This window comes from Rana temporaria, chromosome 4 (assembly GCF_905171775.1).
Source record: "Rana temporaria chromosome 4, aRanTem1.1, whole genome shotgun sequence".
Taxonomy (NCBI): domain Eukaryota; kingdom Metazoa; phylum Chordata; class Amphibia; order Anura; family Ranidae; genus Rana; species Rana temporaria.
This window is the reverse complement of record NC_053492.1, coordinates 206400790-206416195: the sequence shown is the minus strand read 5'-3', so window position 1 is coordinate 206416195 and position 15406 is coordinate 206400790. Positions and strand designations below refer to the sequence as shown.

Below are 15406 nucleotides of genomic sequence, written 5' to 3'. Positions count from 1 at the left end.
AACCCAAATTCTGATTTGGACATGGGCAAAAGGTCCAAGGGTGTTGGGGGGAGAAATTTACATTGTCTTCTGCAGCAACAAAAGGAGAAATAGTAAGGAAAACTGAAGGAGGTGCCTGGAAAAAAGCTTTATTGTGTGCAATAAAAGATGTATCCTCTGCACCCAAAGGCTGGAAAGGCAAACTACCCACGGACCCACCTGGATGCATAATCAGTCCTCCACCTATACAAGATGCAGAAAGCTTTTTGGAGGGAATAGCTGACCTTTGGTTTTAAGACCGATGGGCTGAATGGGAGCCAAGCTTTAAAATCCTGCAAGTACCTTCTGCTGAAGTAGGCACAAAAAGGGTGGGATTCCTCTGACCACCCCAAAAACCTACTACATTGAGGCAGGAGCACACTGACCACCTATGACATTGCTAAACATATTGTCAACAGCAGATCTGAAGATACTCTTTGGATGCAGAATCAGTGTTTCAACCATACAACCAGTACACTGAGCTTAGGAACAGACATGAAGTTCTACGCAATACACAAGTTTAGATGCTTGTAGCAAGCCATCACTAATTGAAGCACAAGGCTCCAGACATCTGTTCCATCAGCTCCAAAAAAAGGATCTACTTTGGCAGTGTAGGATTTTCTTTTGAGGGAATGCACCTAATCTGACCAGGTTTCTCAGCTTCAAATCATCCCTTATAGGAGGACAGAAGGCAAGATAAGTCAACCCAAAACTGGAATTTAAGGAGACATCTGAGCTGACATTCAGTGGAATCCTGAAAAGGGGAGAATACCCTAAATCAGTCTATCAGCATTCCTGATAACTTTGTAGACCACTGATAAACATTTCCTCACAAAGGGAAAAGGCTCAGACACACTATTGGGGAGGGCCCAGAAACATTCAAGGGTGCTTCCATACCGCATAGAGGAAGTGTGTCAAATAGTGGGTGTAGTTGAAAGGTCTTTACAGCTGTCAGAGTCCTAAAATATTCTAGGCCAGAAACAGCAGGCTGAGCTTCCAGATGTAAGGTAGAATACACTGCACCAAAGAGGTCTGAAACAACCCCCCATAAATCTTAGGCAACTGTAGGAGACAGTGGTGACTGCCGACACTCAGTATGAATGACAAGATTTATTTATTTTCCTCAGAATTAGCTTTGGAACTGGAAAAACAGACATTTCTGTAATTGTACATGATGTAATTAAGAAGAAAATTAGCAATAATGACTTATGACCCCTCATTTAGGCCAATATCAATTAATTTTACCTGCCGTCTCCACCAGCGCCAGGCTCTTCATTCGGCAGTCTGTAAGAAGCTCCTGCAGCTCTCGATATTTAGTGTTCAGTGTCACAAAGGGGATGTTTCTCAGCATGATGTCCTCAACTCGCACATTGTACCTCCTGGAATATAGAGAGATGCATGCCAGATACTGTTTGAAATATTGGTTTTTAATTGAACTACATGACTGCTCAAAATACCTTAAGATTTGGAAATGGAACATCTTCTTATAAATACTAACAAAACATTTTTTTTTGTTATCCGTAGCTTTAAAGACCTTTTCAGGGCAATGGATATTAAAGCCGACGTGTAGGTATGTTTTTTTTTTGTATAGGTACATTGGCCCCGTTTGGACCAATGTAATCATGCATACATGTGCATTACCTGGGCAATCAATGAGAAGCTGGAAATCACTGTGGCAAGCATTGCTACTACAGTGATCTCCACTACTGTCTGGGTTCCATGCCAGGAGGCTAACTTGATGCATAGTGAACATGGAGGTTGCTCATTCAGGAAACAGTCACAGAATGCCTTGCATTTTTCTAAGTGGATGAAAGGTGTTCTCTAATTGGATGAGATATGAGATTGTAATGTCAGCACCCTGCCTCTCCACCTTGTCCAATCATAGAATAAATTGCATTCATTGAGAAAGCTTGATTTGTGTGGAAAAATTATAAAATGTAATTTGCATACAGTGTTGTGTGACCGGACAATTGCCAGTTAAATTAGCACAGTGCTGAATAACAACAAATGGTCGGTTCATTAAGGGGATAAAACCATTTGGAGGTCAAAAAGTAAAAGTTTTAGGAGAGGTTCCACTAGCACAAATCTATTTAGCCAAGCTTCTAGAGCCTGCCAAGGTAAGGGACCCTTTGCCAATGCCTACCAAGGTAAGGGAGCTTTTACACTGATCACTTGCCACAGTTCATACTCCTGACCACTGCAGTCAGCAAGCTGTGCTGAACTGTGTGTTGATCTTCTGGCTATTAATGTTAATTTTTGCTTTTTTAACCTTATCCTTTTTCTCTTGTACATGGGAATTGAAGGGCCAGTTTTCCCCAAGGCAGGACTTTACAACCAAGTTCTAAAATTAGTGCCTCTGTGTGATAAATTAACATCCTCTAGGAGGTAAGAAATGGCCTAATTATTGCAAGTGAAGCTCGAAATTGGGAGCATCGCTTTCTGTTATCAGATCACCTTAGGCAGCGCAGCTGCTATATACAATGTTATGAGAGCATATGTTGCTGCAAATGCTTAACTACTGTAAAATTGCTCTCATTATGTCAGATCAGAAAACGGTTGTTGGTAGGCCTTGCCATTTAGAATGACCATAAATTGGCTAATAATACCCGGCAATGCTTTCCGAGTTATTAGCGTGTAACACTGATCAACAGGACCCAATCTTGTTTTTTAAGTATAAGGTTACCATCTGGCAAGAATTATGTTGGGTCCCAGAATGCCAAAAACTTTCTCAAGGAGGAGTCTGAGCATTCCACTAGTTCTTAAAAGAGTTACACACATCGCCTGTAAACGGTCTAAAAATCTGATTGACTACAGAGAATTCCAACCCCAGTTGCTTTGAAGGGATACACACAAAGAGGTAATAAGTAAAAACAAGGCATGGCTTTGGCCCTGGTAAAAGACTGATTATTTGGTTACTGCCTTACAAGTGAAGCTCATTTGTTGATACAAAAAGGTACAATGCATAAAATTAGTGCAAGTTGGAGGGACTTTAATAAAGCAATAATGAAAATGTTCTAGTGGTATGGTTGCTTTAATATGGGCTCTAATTAATGAAAACTGTGTACTGGTTTCAGTGACAGTACCAACAACTGTGCAAGATTCATGTCGTTCTCACTATTGCCACTTTTATACTCTGTTGCTGTGAAAGATTGAAAGTTAATAGGCAAGCACACTGGCTGTAATTATAGCAGTATTAAACTTAAAAGCAAACATATATAATCTGACAGCTTCCTGCACAAGGCTTGTGGCTGCCAAGTTGCTGTTTGTCACCAGGTAACAGATGACTCATACCTGGCCCCATTCAGCTACTGGCTGAGAAATTTCCCAAGTAAAAGCAGAACGTAAACAATGGGGCAGTATACTGGCTAACATTACCCAAATATGACAGGACCATATTTGTAAAAGTCATCGATTGCTAGGATGCTGTTGGCTGCACAGCTAACAGTGTCCAAACTAGCAAGGGGCTGAGCATGCAATATAGATACTCAAGCCTCAGTGCTGCCAAAGAACCCAAGAGCAACAAAAGACAGGAGAGCCCAAAAAATCTGGCTGCAGCAGCAGAAGGAAGGGGGAACCATGACTGGTACACATGGGCCAAATATCAGCTGGTATTGACCGCTTCAAGAGAAAGTGGCTGATAAATCGGGCCGTGTGTACAGCAGCCTGTCCGTCTGCTTTTCAACCAGCCATTGGCTGCGAGCGCTGACCAGTGTGTTCTGGCAGGTATGCAGTCCCCCTGTCGGAACACAGTAGCTTAGCAGGGAGAACGCTGTACTAAAGTTGTATCGTTAGTATAGCGACCTCCTCACTTTGTGTACCAGACATCAGAGTAGATTACATTAAAGCAGTTCAAAAACTGTACATGGTAGGGCAATTTGCTGTGCTCTTATCCACATAAATGAAATCAAAGTTTGAACTGGGAACTCTGCTCTGGCTGGAAGGTCCACTGAGAGTGAAGGTGAATCCGACAATTTTTGCAGACCGCTCCTTTCTGAAACTTTATGAGAACCTCGATTTTTTTTAGAGAGTGATAATGCCTCCGACATTCCTTTCATGCATTTGGACTGCAAGTAGCCATGTATGATGCCATGGAAATGTTTATATTGGGTTTTCGTTTGAAATGTGTGTATTCAAGTGTTTTAACTCATGCCCAGAGTTGGACTGTTTCCAGCAACGAGGGATATTGAGAGTAATGCCCTGTACACACGATCGGTCAATCCGATGAGAACGGTCTGATGGATTTTTCCATCAGTTAACCGATGAAGCTGACTGATGGTCAGTCGTGTCTACACACCATCAGTTAAAAAAACGATCGTGTCAGAACACAGTGATGTAAAACATGACGACGTGCTGAAAAAAACGAAGTTTAATGCTTTCAAGCATGCGTTGACTTCATTCTGAGCATGCGTGGATTTTTAACCAATGGACGTGCCTACAAAGGCTTATACCTTTCAGGTGATCAAACACTGCTAAAGATTTTAGGGATAGGTCCCCCGGGTGTCCACCAAAAAATTAATGAGGAGGATGGGCAACAACTAGACAGAGCTAGGTCAACAGACCCAACAACAATAAACACAACCAACTTCAGAGCTGCAAGAACCTTTCAGTGGGAAAATGCATCCACAGAAGATTGGATGTCAACCTGGTAAAACTTTGAAACAATATGAACAGAGGACCAGGTGTTGGTCTTACAAAGGTGGCCTACAGAGGCCTGGTGCAGGAATGCCCTCAAAACACTAACTGAGCTAGTGGAGTGAGCATGAACAAAGCACAGGAAGATATTTGTGGGTTAGAGTGTAAGCTTTAACGATCTGTTGTCTTATCCATTGAGCAATGAATGCAGCAAGTCCCTTGCGAGTTCTTGAGGATGGAGAGTCCTTCCTTCTGATAAAAGCTGTTGCTTTGAGGTAGACTGTGTTAGCTCTAACTACATCCAGGCAATAAAGAGCAGGTTCCTATGGGTGCTTTGGAGAAGGGCATGAAGATGGAAGGACTGTGTCTACATTGAGGTGGCAGACTGATACCGCGTGGAGAATAAGCCACGATATACCATATATGGAAAAATAATTAGCTTTATTAATGTATCAAAAATAGGTTAAAATCCATTAAATGTTAAATGACACCGATAAGGAATTCATCCCCATCATACCCAATAATAAAAAACGCATACAAAAAATGACAACGTTGTCACAATATGGAGCCAGATCTATGGGTCCCACACACACACACATATAGACCCAGCTAAGATGGAACTAAATGGTGCTATATATATTTTAAGACCTGCCTAGGAATCTCATTCTAAATAAAAGGACTAATTTTCATAATAATCTTAGCTGAATGTCCATATCGGACTTTAGCAATTGCTAATGTCCATAAGTTGATAGAATTTCATGGTGAAGTGTATGAATTTGTATCACAGACCAAAAATAAAAATAAGCCAATCATGTGCTATAGTCCAAAGGCAGCTGCTCAGGATATTGTCAGGGCTGGGCTCAGCCCTTCCTTCTCAATACTGGCAGCTCAGCTGTCAGCTAATTGCCAGCTCCCATCTCTCCACAGTGATCCACTTGTTGATGATCCTGCTCGTCAGCACTGCCTACTTAAAGCAGAGGTTCGCCGGTAAAATGCTGTTTTTACCCTTAGACCCCATTCACACCTGAGCGACAGCCGCGTTCGGCGGTAGCGGCGTATTTTGCCGCGGGTGTGAAACTTTCAATTTTTTTTTTTTTTTCAAAAGTCTTCCCATTGCTGTCAATGGGAAAACGCCACTGTCGCCTGAAAAAAAGGGTCCGGGACTTTTTTTCAGGCGACAGGCGTTCGGCGTCTATGAGATGTGAACCATCTCCATAGACAGCAATGGGAATTCTCCCCTCTAGCGGCAGAAGCGTCCGGCGTCGGGCGTTTTGTCGCTCAGGTGTGAATGCAGCCTAAGATGTATGCTCATTTAGTCTAGGGGAATCGGCTAGTTGTTTTAAAATCCGAACATTACTTACCGTTGTAGAGGGCGATCTTCTCCGCCACTTCCGGGTATGGGCTGCGGGACTGGGCGTTCCTTCTTGATTGACAGTCTTCCGACAGGCTTCCGACGGTCGCATCCATCGCGTCACGATTTTCCGAAAGTAGCCGAACGTCGGTGCGCAGGCGCAGTATAGAGCCGCACCGACGTTCGGCTTCTTTCGGCTACTCGTGACGCGATGGATGCGTCCGTCGGAAGCCTGTCAATCAAGAAGGAACGCCCACTCCCAAAGACCCATACCCGGAAGTGGCGGAGAAGATCGCCCTCTACAACGGTAAGTAATGCTCGGATTTTAAAACAACTAGCCGATTCCCCTAGACCAGGGGTGGGGAACCTGCGGCCAGGGGTGGGAAATCATCCGGCCCCACTATGGCGATCATTCATTCATTGTCCGTGTGTTTAGCAATACATTTACTCCGCTCCTGCGGCCCGCCCCTGTTAGCTGGTGCCAGCCTCCAGCCAATAGCATCACTCCGCTCCTGCGGCCCGCCCCTGTTAGCCGGCGCCAGCCTCCAGCCATTGCACTGCAGCTGATGAGCTGCTCCCCTAGGTTTACAGCCCTGCCCGGCGGCTTGACGTCACTCACGGCAGGCGGGGATTACCATTCATGGCTGGCTGGGATGGCACTAGCCAGCGACACCGACGAGGAACCATTTCCAGGAGCAAGTAAGGCAGCCATAAATATTATGCTGACAGCATCATGAAATACGGCGTATTTTTTTAATATGCAGCATAGCGGCGGGGGGAGGGGGGTAAATGTCCTGCACAGTGCACAGGACATTAATACATAAGTTACCATGACCAGTGCAGGACATTTACCCCCCCCCCCCCACATGCTGCATATTAAAAAATGCAGCATGTCGGGGGGGGGGGTTAAATGCCCTGCACTGGTCATGGTAACTTATGTATTAATGTCCTGTGCACTGTGCAGGACATTTACCCCCCCTCCCCCCGCCGCTATGCCGCATATTAAAAAAATCACAGACAGTCATCAAAGTTAATAATCTTCAGACTGCATTATTCTGTATGCAGTCTGAAGAATAACTGATGACGGTCTGTGATTTTTTTAATATTCAGCATGGCGGCGGGGGGAGGGGGTAAATGTCCTACCTACACAGTTGCACTGGTCATAGTAACTCATGTATTGATGTCCTGCACTGTGAGTTACCATGACCAGTGCAGGACATTTACCCCCTCCCCCCATGCTGCATATTAAAAAAAAATCACAATGTCATTAGGGGAAAGTTCTTATCTTTATTCAGCAGTTCTGAGTCCCGACAATCTAATCTCCCCACGTCCTCTTCTATACAGATACCCTGGCTGAGTAATGTAATTGCCGAGAACCTCTGCACAAGGATTACTCCGCCTGAGCCTGAAAACCATCAAATAGTCCCTGCAGAGTAATCCTTGTGCTGCTGATCCCGGCAATTACATTACTCAGTGTATCTGTATAGAAGAGGACATTGGGGCTCAGATTAAATTGTCCGAACTGCTATATAAGGATAAGAACTTTCCCCTACCAACTTTAACTACTAGTGTTCCTCCACCAGCTAAGCCACAGTACAGTTTGAATCATGTGTCCGGGTAGAAGGCGGAAGGAGACCCGGACACATGATTCAAACCCCGTACTGTCCGGGTCAAAACCGTACAGGTGGCAACCCTAGGTAAATGTCCTGCACTGGTCAATGGTCATGGTAACTCATGTATTAATGTCCTGCACAGTGCAGGGTGCTGTGTAATGTAAAGGGGGCCAGTGATGCAGGGTGCTGTGTAATGTAAAGGGGTCCAGTGATGCAGGGTGCTGTGTAATGTAAAGGGGTCCAGTGATGCAGGGTGCTGTGTAATGTAAAGGGGTCCAATGATGCAGGGTGCTGTGTAATGTAAAGGGGTCCAGTGATGCAGGGTGCTGTGTAATGTAAAGGGGTCCAGAGGTGCAAGGTGCTGTGTAATGTAAAGGGGTCCAGTGATGCAGGGTGCTGTGTAATGTAAAGGGGTCCAATGATGCAGGGTGCTGTGTAATGTAAAGGGGTCCAGTGATGCAGGGTGCTGTGTAATGTAAAGGGGTCCAGAGGTGCAAGGTGCTGTGTAATGTAAAGGGGTCCAGTGATGCAGGGTGCTGTGTAATGTAAAGGGGTCCAGTGATGCAGGGGGGGGACACATTTAATCCCCGCTATAACAGGCTAATTTTTAAGTTGATAATTTTGTACGGCCCCCGAATGATGTTACAAAAATCCAAATGGCCCTTGGCAGAAAAAAGGTTCCCCACCCCTGCCCTAGACTAAATGAGCATACATCTAAGGGTAAAAGAGAAAAAAAACATCATTGGATGAACTCCCGCTTTAAAGCCTTCCAGTTCATTTGCTCTTGGCCTTTGCCTGTGTTAACATCAGACTTTCTCCTGCGTTCCTGTTGAAGACCTGCATGACTGACGTTATTTCTGGCTACAGATCCTACTTGCTGTACTACTACCTTTATCGCTGGCTATGGATATTGGCTTGGCCAACTACCCGATCCGGTTGCTGAACTCTGGCTATGTTTTGACTACGCTTACTCTGTTTACCTTATCATTTTTATTATTAAACAAGTGTGATTTAACCTGTACTTCTGTCTCGGTCTGATTTATGGTTTCTGACAGATATTTATGAAAACCGGTCCAAAAATGGGGTTTGAAAGATTAATTGAAGCACATATTTGAAAGAGAATGAACCTTCTCAACTCCATCTTGTAAGCCAGCATCCATTTTGTGATAGATTAGCAAAATAGTTTTAACTTGTATTCTGCTTTAAATGCCAAGATGCTTTCTTCACCCCTCACTTGCAAGCTACCTTGTTTATTAGGGCCAGATCCACAACCAGCGGGCTTAACTTAAATGTTCCGATTTAAGTTACACCGCCGCAAAATTTCTACCTAAGTGCCCGATCCACAAAGCATTTACCTAGAAATTTGCAGCTGTGTAACTTAAATCTGTCCGGCGCAAGGCGGGCCCAATCTAATGGGGCAAAACCCATTTAAATTGGGCGCCGCGCCGGACGTACTGCGCATGCTCCCGACACTATTTTCCCGACGTGCTTTGTGTTACGTTACACCGAGTTTTGTGAGTCGCGACGGGTAAAAAAAGAGATGCGGCGGGAAAAAAAAAAAATTCAAAAAAATTTGACAGCGACGCGGGAAAGAAGGGTATACTTTTACATGGTGTACTAAGTTTACACGTTGTAAAAGCAGCCCTAATTTTGCGACGGCAAACTTAACACTTACGGAGAATTAACGAAGGGAAAAACCTTTGTGGATCTCCGTAAGTGCTAATTTGCATACCCGACGCGGAATTTCGACGAGAAATGCCCCCAGCGGCGGCCGCGGTACTGCATCCTAAGATCCGACAGTGTAAAACTATTACACCTGCCGGATCTTAGGGATATCTATGCGTAACTGATTCTATGAATCAGCCGCATAGATAGAAACAGGGATACGATGGCGTATCAGCATATACGCCTGCGTATCCCTTTTGTGGATCTGGCCCTTAGTTCTTAGACATATAACTTCTCCTTAGTGATGCCGAAGCGCCTGAACCAGAACTATGCTTGTAAACACTTATTTTGTCTTATATAAGCTGTGATAATACATTAAGTTTTCAGAACACTCTGAACGAAATCAAACTTGTGTGTGTGTGCGCGCGCAATTGTTCAGAGCGCTTCTCTACGGCCTGTACTGGGATCAAAGAAATAACTGGGTCAGATCTTAGTCTATTCGAACCAAATAAGGGTTCACCCTAACAATATTAGCATGCATTTACAGTCCCCTATTTCTCAGCCGTGGTTGACATTGTAAAAACATGCACCGTTCATTAGGATGCACTGTATAATCACTCCAGGCATGGAGGAGGGGTAAAGAGGGATTGAGGCGGTAAGTTCAAATCATAACCCAGAGGCTCTCGCCATTCCACGGTAAATCGCTAAAATCTCTATGATCTCTGACATGTCTGTTTCCCCTATGGTGGCAGTAAATCTGACAGAGAAGTCTTGTCAGAGTGTGCATGATGATTTGCAGTTGATCGCGTCTCAGCTGGATCCGCAGCTGTCTGGGTTGTTAGATACAGTGGCCCAAAAGGTCTCTACATAGCAGGCCTGTCCAAGCAGACCAAGGGAAGATGGCTGTTCACACGCACGCACGCACATTAGATAGAGCGAATGGTGTATCGTGGGGTGGGTCTGGCACTGCCTACGCTAATGCATTTCGCACACATGACATACGATGTAAGTTGTCAGTCTTTTTAACGGAACAGATGTCCAGTGTGCAATATATCAGAGTACGATTTGGGGGCCATCTTGTGGTGACAGATCATATTGCAATGATGTAATATAAACAAAAGAAAAAAGGTATTTATATAAAGTGTGACATAAATATACAGAATAAAATTAGCCCAATGAGCATAGTCTTTAATTCTCAACATATACAAAAAACACAAAACCGCGCAAGGCATTAACTGGAATTTGAGGCTACAATATTACCAAATATATTTTAATTGGTAAATTAATTTTTTTAATTTTTAGAAAAATATAGTGGGATAGGTTGGATAGATTTTATATTTCGCAGAGACAAAATGAACTAATCACAGGAAAACCTTGAGACTTGTTTTTTATATATATATATATATATATATATATATATATATATATATATATATATATATATATATATATATATATATATATATATATATATATATAAAAAGTTCAAGAATTGCTGCACTTAAAATCGTTTCTTTATTTTTCAAATATCTTCATAAAAGTTACATACCAAAAAAGTATTCAAAATATTCAGACGTGGATGATATGATATCTGTTTCGGGCTTACATGCTTATGACCTTTCTCAGATCAAGTCAGAACACATCTAACAATTTAATGAAAGTCATGCGATTTTAAACACTTCACATATGGAATCAATTACATGGTTAATTGCTTACTAATACAATCCAATTCCTACATGGTTATTTCAAGTATTTCACACCATAGATACAAAAAAGGGTTAAGCCAGTTGGCCACAGTCTCATAATTCCCCCAGGAGCCATCCTAGTGTCGATCTGAAAAATATATATTATATGTAAAAAAACATTACCTGAAAAGCATATATTGCATATATGATAGATAGGATAGATAGGATATATAGGATAGATAAAAGTATATATGTAAAAATAAAAATGAAAGGACAAAAAAACAAAAATAAATGCAGACACATATGCATCGATCGGAAAAATGTAATTCATAAAAATAAATATAGATCCAAATCTGTGTTTAATCCATTAGGAGTGATAGTATTAAAAACATGTATCCAATGTACCTCATGTCTCCTCAAGGTAAGTTCACGATCACCACCTCTCCTATTTCCTACAATGCCTTCTAATACCATGTATTTTAACTGTGAGACTGCATGTCTTTTCTCTACAAAATGTCGGGCAAGTGGTAGCTGTGTTAGTTTATATTCGATTGAATACTTATGACGGGCTATTCGATCCTTTACCTTTTGGGTGGTTTCTCCAATATATAATAATCCAAATGGACATTTGATAGCATACACCACATACGATGATTGATAGGTGTAGTGTTCCTTAATGGGAATATTGAAATCTTTGTGGGGATGTGAAATATAGTTACCCTTAATCATAGAGTATACTTGAAAAGGAAATAATTTTCATCAAGTACTATTTTTTAATAAATCCAACAAAAATTCAATATGTTTACTCTCATATAAACCTGAATCGATCATCAACCGCTGGCATGCTTCAATCCCCAACTCATGAGGGATTACTGTGTAAAGACTAGAGACGTCCCATGTGACCAGAATGGAATCAGGTGACAACGGTATATTTTGGATTTTGTCAAGAAAATCTGTAGTGTCTTTTATATATGGTTTTGTGTTACACAATAAAGGTGTAAGACACTTGTCTAAATACTGTGCTAGTGGTGTTGTCACAGATTCCATCTCAGAAACAATGGGGCATCCCGGAGGGTTGATGGGGTCCTTATGGATCTTGGGTTGGATGTTCAGAAGTAAGGAATGCTACAGTTTCATCATCATCAATAATCCTGTTTAAGTGCTGCTGTCAACACATTTTTAATCCTTTTTTGAACCCTAAAAAAACTGGACTAGCGTCCAATTTCCTGTAAGTGCTTTCATCTGCAAGATGTTTATAGACTTCCGATTCATATGTCGCCGGGACGACAAGGAGTTTAATGTAATTTTAAATTGTTTGGTGTATGGTCAATTTTATTCCTATCACTTAAAAAAGTTTTAATATCATTATCCACCTTTTCAATGAACACCTCAATGGCAGAACAGGAAGTACTCTGATATTCTTAGATTTCAAATCTAAATTCTTTATAGATAGTAAGGCCTCTTTCACAAGGGGCGGATCAGTGAGGATCCGCCCGTGAACCTCCGCTTGCTCAGTGGGGATCGCTCCGCTGACCCCCGCTGAGCCGGCTGATGACAGGGCGGTTAACCGCACACTGTGCAGGGACTGCCCTGTCTTTTCTCCGCTCTCCTCTATGGGGGTATCGGATGAACACGGACCGTCTGTCCGTGTTCACCCGATTCAATGACGGATGGAAAAATAGGGTTTTCCTCCGTCTGCAGAATCGGAGGATTGCGGAACCGGGTGAGATCGGGTGTCAGCGGATATTAATCCGCTGACACCCGCAATCTTATAGGGACCAATGCATGTCCCTTTTTCATCCGTACACGGATGGATGAAAAAGCGGACATACGGTCCGCCCGTGTGAAAGAGCCCTAATACATTTTTTTTGTTTTCAATAATAGGTTGATCTGAAAAATGTGCTTTATATGTTAGTTGTCTATAACAACAAAGGTCTTGCTTTAAGACAAAGTCATTCATTTTATCCTTAGGACAAAAGCCTAACCCTTTGTTCAACACACATAACGCAGTCTCTGTTAAAGAAATCGAAGATATATTATGTACCACAATATCGTTCACCGTCTCTGGCGGTTCTAGCGTCTTGTAGTCACTCCTCTCTCTATGCTTTTTCTTTGATCTCCTGCCTCCCCTCCGGTTCCGGAATGGTTGCTGCCGTGGGTAAAAAAGTAGTAGATACAGTGGTTGATGACCCAGTAGATGCAATAGATGAAGAAGAATTGTTTCCTTTGACCTTTTTTGTAAGTCTTAGTGTGATAATAATTAGGATCAGCCCAATTATACACACGATCGTTGTTGTAGTCCTGAATGACTGTCTTAAAGCAAGACCTTTATCGTTTTTATAGACAACTAAGATTTAAAACACATTTTTCAGGTCAACCTATTATTGAAAACAAAAAAAAAATGTATTACTATCTATAAAGAATTTGTGTTTGAAATCCAAGAATATCAGAGTACCCCCTGTTCCGCCATTGAGGTGTTCATTGAAAAGGTGGATAAGGAGATTAAAACTTTAAGTGATAGGAATAAAATTGACCACACACCAAACAATTTAAATCAAGAAGAAATTACGGTATTAAACTCCTTGTCGTCCCGAGCCGACAAGGGGGGAGCCATTGTGGTTATGGACACCTCAAGATATGAATTTGAAGTATATAAACATCTTGCAGATGAAAGCACACAGGAAATTATACGCTAGTCCTGTTTTTAGGGTTCAAATAAGGATTAAAAATGTGTTGACAGCAGCACTAAAAAACAGGATTATTGATAATGAAACCGTAGCATTCCTTATTTCTGAATATCCAATCACACCTGTGATATATATACTACCTAAGATCCAGAAGGACCCAATCAACCCTCCGGGATGCCCCATTGTTTCTGGGATGGAATCTGTGACAACACCACTAGCGCAGTATTTAGACAAGTGTCTTACACCTTTATTGTACAACACAAAAATCATATATAAAAAGACACTACAGATTTTCTTGACAAAATCCAAAATATACAGTTGTCACCTGATTCCATTCTGGTCACATGGGACGTCTCTAGTCTTTACACAGTAATCCCTCATGAGTTAGGGATTGAAGCATGCCAGGGGTTGTTGATCGATTCAGGTTTATACAAGAGTAAACAGATTGAATTTTTGTTGGATTTATTAAAAATAGTACTTGATGAAAATTATTTCCTTTTCAAGGATACTCACTTCTTACAGCTGAGAGGGGCAGCGATGGGTTCTAATGTCGCACCCCCATATGCAAATGCGTTCATGAACATGATTGAAGTTTCATTTATTTATGTCAGTAATTTATTTTTTGAACACTGCCAGGGATGGTATAGATTTGTGGACGATATTTTTGCTGTGTGGGGTGGCGACATTGAATCCTTACTACTATTCGATCGTTATCTCAATTATCTTATCCCCGGTTTAAAATGTAATATGGAATTTAAATTAACTGAAATTTCTTTTGTAGATACCACCTTATGTTTTAATACTATGAAAATCATGAGTGATCTATATGTAAAAACCACTGATCGTAATCAATTGTTACACTTTGAAAGCTTTCACACGTAGCGTTTTTAATTCAATACCAAAAAGTCAGCTGATGTGCGTTCAGAGAATAGTTAAATGATACACAATGTTGTCAACAGAGATTAAATAAAATAGAGAAAAAAAATGTATCCAGAGAAGATATCCTGAAGCACTAATTTAAAAAAAAAAAAAACGATTAAATCTAAACACTAACAGGATGCCTAAAAGGACACTACACCTGTCAATCATCATATGTGGTGTATGCCATCAAATACCCATGTGGATTATTATATATTGGAGTAACCACCGAAAAGGTAAAGGATCGAATAGCCTGTCATAAGTATTCAATCAGAGATAAACTAACACAGCTACCACTTGCCCGACATTTTGTAGAGAAAAGACATGCAGTCTCACAAATAAAATACATGGCAGTAGAAGTCATTGAAAAAAAATAGGAAAGGTGGTGATTGTGAACTTACCTTGAGGAGACGTGAGGTACATTGGATAAATTGTCTTAATACTATCACTCCTAATGGATTAAACACAGATTTGGATCTATATTTATTTTTATGATTTATATTTTTTCAATCGATGCATATGTGTCTGCATTTATTTTTATGTTTTTTTCCCCCTTTCATTTTAACATATATACTTTTTCAATGCTTTTCAGGTAATATATATATATATTTTTCAGATTGACACTAGGATGGCTCCTGGGGGAATTATGAGACTGTGGCCAGCTGGATTAACCCTTTTTTGTATCTATGGTTTGAAATAACCATGTAGGAATTGGATTGTATTAGTAAGCAATTAACCATGTAATTGATTCCATATTTGATGTAGTTTGTATGTGAAGTGTTTAAAATCGCATGACTTTCATGAAATTGTTAGATGTGTTCTGACTTGATCTGAGGA

The 15406-nt window shown here is 41.4% G+C and overlaps 1 protein-coding gene across 4 annotated transcripts in view; it reads right to left on the bottom strand.

The window, feature by feature from the left end:
- Nucleotides 1-15406, bottom strand: part of CLCN2 (chloride voltage-gated channel 2) — a 348319-nt gene that overhangs the window by 85682 nt on the left and 247231 nt on the right. For all 4 annotated transcript variants that reach the window (XM_040349786.1, XM_040349785.1, XM_040349782.1 and 1 more), the window contains exon 16: nt 1264-1397. In XM_040349786.1, the coding sequence (XP_040205720.1) occupies nt 1264-1397 (134 nt within the window). The remainder of the gene's footprint in view (nt 1-1263; nt 1398-15406) is intronic.